The following is a 2,500-nucleotide window of genomic DNA, read 5'->3' as shown; positions in this document are numbered from 1 at the left end:
ATATATATATATATATGCATATATATATATATATATATATACACATATATTTATGTGTGTGTGTATGCATGTTCACATGTGTGTTAACGTGTCCCTACCTGTGTGATTTCGTAACACAGAGGAACAAGAGATGAAAGGTGAAAGAAATCCTTGGCGATCCAAAGGCAGAGAAAAGCCATCAGTTCTTCCTCGCAAACAGACGCAAATCCAGTAGATTGAAGCGGTTCCAGCCTCCCCTGCGTAGTGAAATGTTCGTTTTTGATAACCAACAGGTATAGATTTTAGAAAAAAAAAATGCACTTTGCATTCATGTTCGCTAAAAAAGAAAATGTTAAATATTCCCATTGCCTTCCACACTTTACTCTTTACTTCTATAGCTCCCCCTCCCCCCTCCCCCCTCCCCCCACCCTTTAGCACCGAGCCAAGCAGCCTTTTTTTCGACCAACATGGAAGGCGATCCGGTTTACATTCTAACACTACGCATATGTATCTACTGCCATGCTTTTACTGTTATGGACACGCACACACGCCCTGGTTGCTTCGTGAATTAACAGTTCATCTTGTAATTTCCGAAGAAAACTTATGTAACCTTAATGAAATGTTTTCTTTTTTGTTTGTTTGTTTGTTTATCTAGTCATTTAGTTATTCCTTCATGCATTCATCCATTCACTTATTTATTCATTAAGTCATTCATTTATTTATCTATTTATTTATTAGGCACTCTTTAGTGCTTAATTCTTAGGTATCCAAAAGTATAAGCTAATACCTACATTCCTGTGACTGTACAATTATTCATAATCCTAATATGATAAAGCTAAAAGCACTAAAAACAGCATCCGAAAAAAATCTAATTCTCATTCCACGCTCTATAGAAAAAATAGGTAGAGATCCAGTTACAAGTATTCCTGTCGATTTTTCTATCTCTTCTTAGAGGATATGGTAAACTTCACTTAGATTAAATATTTTTATGTATGAAATATATAATACTTGATAAAGACATATGGCATGGATAATTATAAAATTTTAGTGTTCTTTATATACAAAAGTCAAAGTGGCTTCCTCGACGTGCGGCGGATCAGAAGGGGACGCCGTAGGAGCCGGAGGGGGCGGAGGCAGCGCCGTGGGCCTCGGCTGGGACAGCCGCCCCATTGCCGTTGCCGTTAATTCCGTTGCCGTTAAGACCATTGCCGTTGGGGCTATAGCCATTCCTGCCATTGCCGTTGATGCCATTGCCATTAGCAGCATAACCATTGTTTCCATTTCCAGCCGATCCGTTTCCATTGATTCCGTTGCCGTTAGCGCTGTATCCGTTTCCGTTCCTACCGTTGGTGCGACCGTTTCCATTACCATTCCGTCTTCCATTAACACCGCTGCCGTTGTTTCCATTGCCGTTGCCATTACCATTAACTGAAGGGCCATAGGCGTATCCGGCGTCGGGAACGACTCCGATGAGTTCGTTGACGGAGTAGAAGCTCTCAGCTTGAGAACAGTCCACGTTGAACCACCAGTCACATACCAGGTACTGCTGGTTGAAGATGGTACCGTTGGGGCACAGGAACGAGTCCTGTTGGCGCCTGAGGGCGCGGTCCTGGCAGATATGGAACACCTGGCAGCCGGCTTCAGCTGCAGTGTCGGCGTAATAACCTTGCACCGCCTGGGCATCGCACGAGAAGCCGGTGTCGGGCACGGAAGCCAAGATGGGGTAGTCCTCACCGGGGACGCCGCCCCCGGGAATGCTCTCGGACAGAGCCACTATTTCGTCGTCCTGTCCATAGCCGTTTGTTGGTGCTCCATATCTGCTGCTTGGAGCTCCGAATCCATTGCTTGAGGCTCCAAATCCGTTAGCTGATGATCCAAACCCGTTACCCGAGGCTCCAAATCCATTACCCGAGGCTCCGTTGGAAGCTCCAAAACCTCCATTCGGGACACCATAGGTGTTGGAAGGGAGCTTGTCCGTGGCGGCGAGGCCCAAAAGTACTGTTAGAAAAAATAGTGAATTAAGAATAAACAATATATCACTGCTGATTTTGTATATCATCATCCTCTGTTCCGAAAAATGTTGTACTGTTCATTTAATTTCACCCTTACCGGAGAGAAGGAAGACCCTCATTTTGAAGATAACCAGAATAGGTGGCAGGAGGGAAGATGATGCAGGAGAGCGGGGCCTCTAGTTTATATACGCGCCGGCGAGGCTCCGCCCACTGACCTAAGGTTCCTCCTTTCGTACTTCGTGTCTGACCTTAGTCGTTAATACAAGAGCTATGAAAGGCGCTTGCACAACTGCTATGAGAACAGCAAAAAAAAAAAAAGAGGGAGAAAAAAGACAGTGTCTGCAATATATATAGAATTATAGCATACCGATACTCTCTTCTGTGATAGACTGTATGCTAGTATATATGACTATAAATAAACATACAGGCAGATATACACACAAACACATAAAATAATTTGGCTGGAGGAACGACGATAATAATATATGTCAGGGAAACAGCTCGTCACT

General features: G+C 43.9%; 1 protein-coding gene across 1 annotated transcript; it reads right to left on the bottom strand.

Annotated features, from left to right (window-relative positions):
• Positions 1-953: 953 nt before the first annotated feature.
• LOC125026663 (pupal cuticle protein 36-like) lies at positions 954-2,116 on the bottom strand. The gene is made up of 2 exons (XM_047615242.1): positions 2,089-2,116; positions 954-1,977 (listed from the first exon to the last, which is right to left on the bottom strand). Exons 1-2 carry the CDS (start codon positions 2,108-2,110, stop codon positions 1,076-1,078), a joined length of 924 nt encoding a protein of 307 aa, XP_047471198.1. The 5' UTR covers positions 2,111-2,116; the 3' UTR covers positions 954-1,075.
• Between the last annotated feature and the right edge of the window lie 384 nt (positions 2,117-2,500).

This window comes from Penaeus chinensis, chromosome 6 (genome assembly GCF_019202785.1).
Source record: "Penaeus chinensis breed Huanghai No. 1 chromosome 6, ASM1920278v2, whole genome shotgun sequence".
Taxonomy (NCBI): Eukaryota; Metazoa; Arthropoda; class Malacostraca; order Decapoda; family Penaeidae; genus Penaeus; species Penaeus chinensis.
The sequence above is the reverse complement of the archived record's forward strand: the minus strand, read 5'-3'. Positions and strand labels throughout refer to the sequence as shown.

Coding starts and splice junctions, on each gene's coding strand:
- LOC125026663 (XM_047615242.1), bottom strand. CDS start 2,110: ATGAGGGTCTTCCTTCTCTCCG. Junction 1,978..2,088: donor GAGGGTCTTCCTTCTCTCCG/GTAAGGGTGAAA, acceptor TTTTTCTAACAG/TACTTTTGGGCCTCGCCGCC.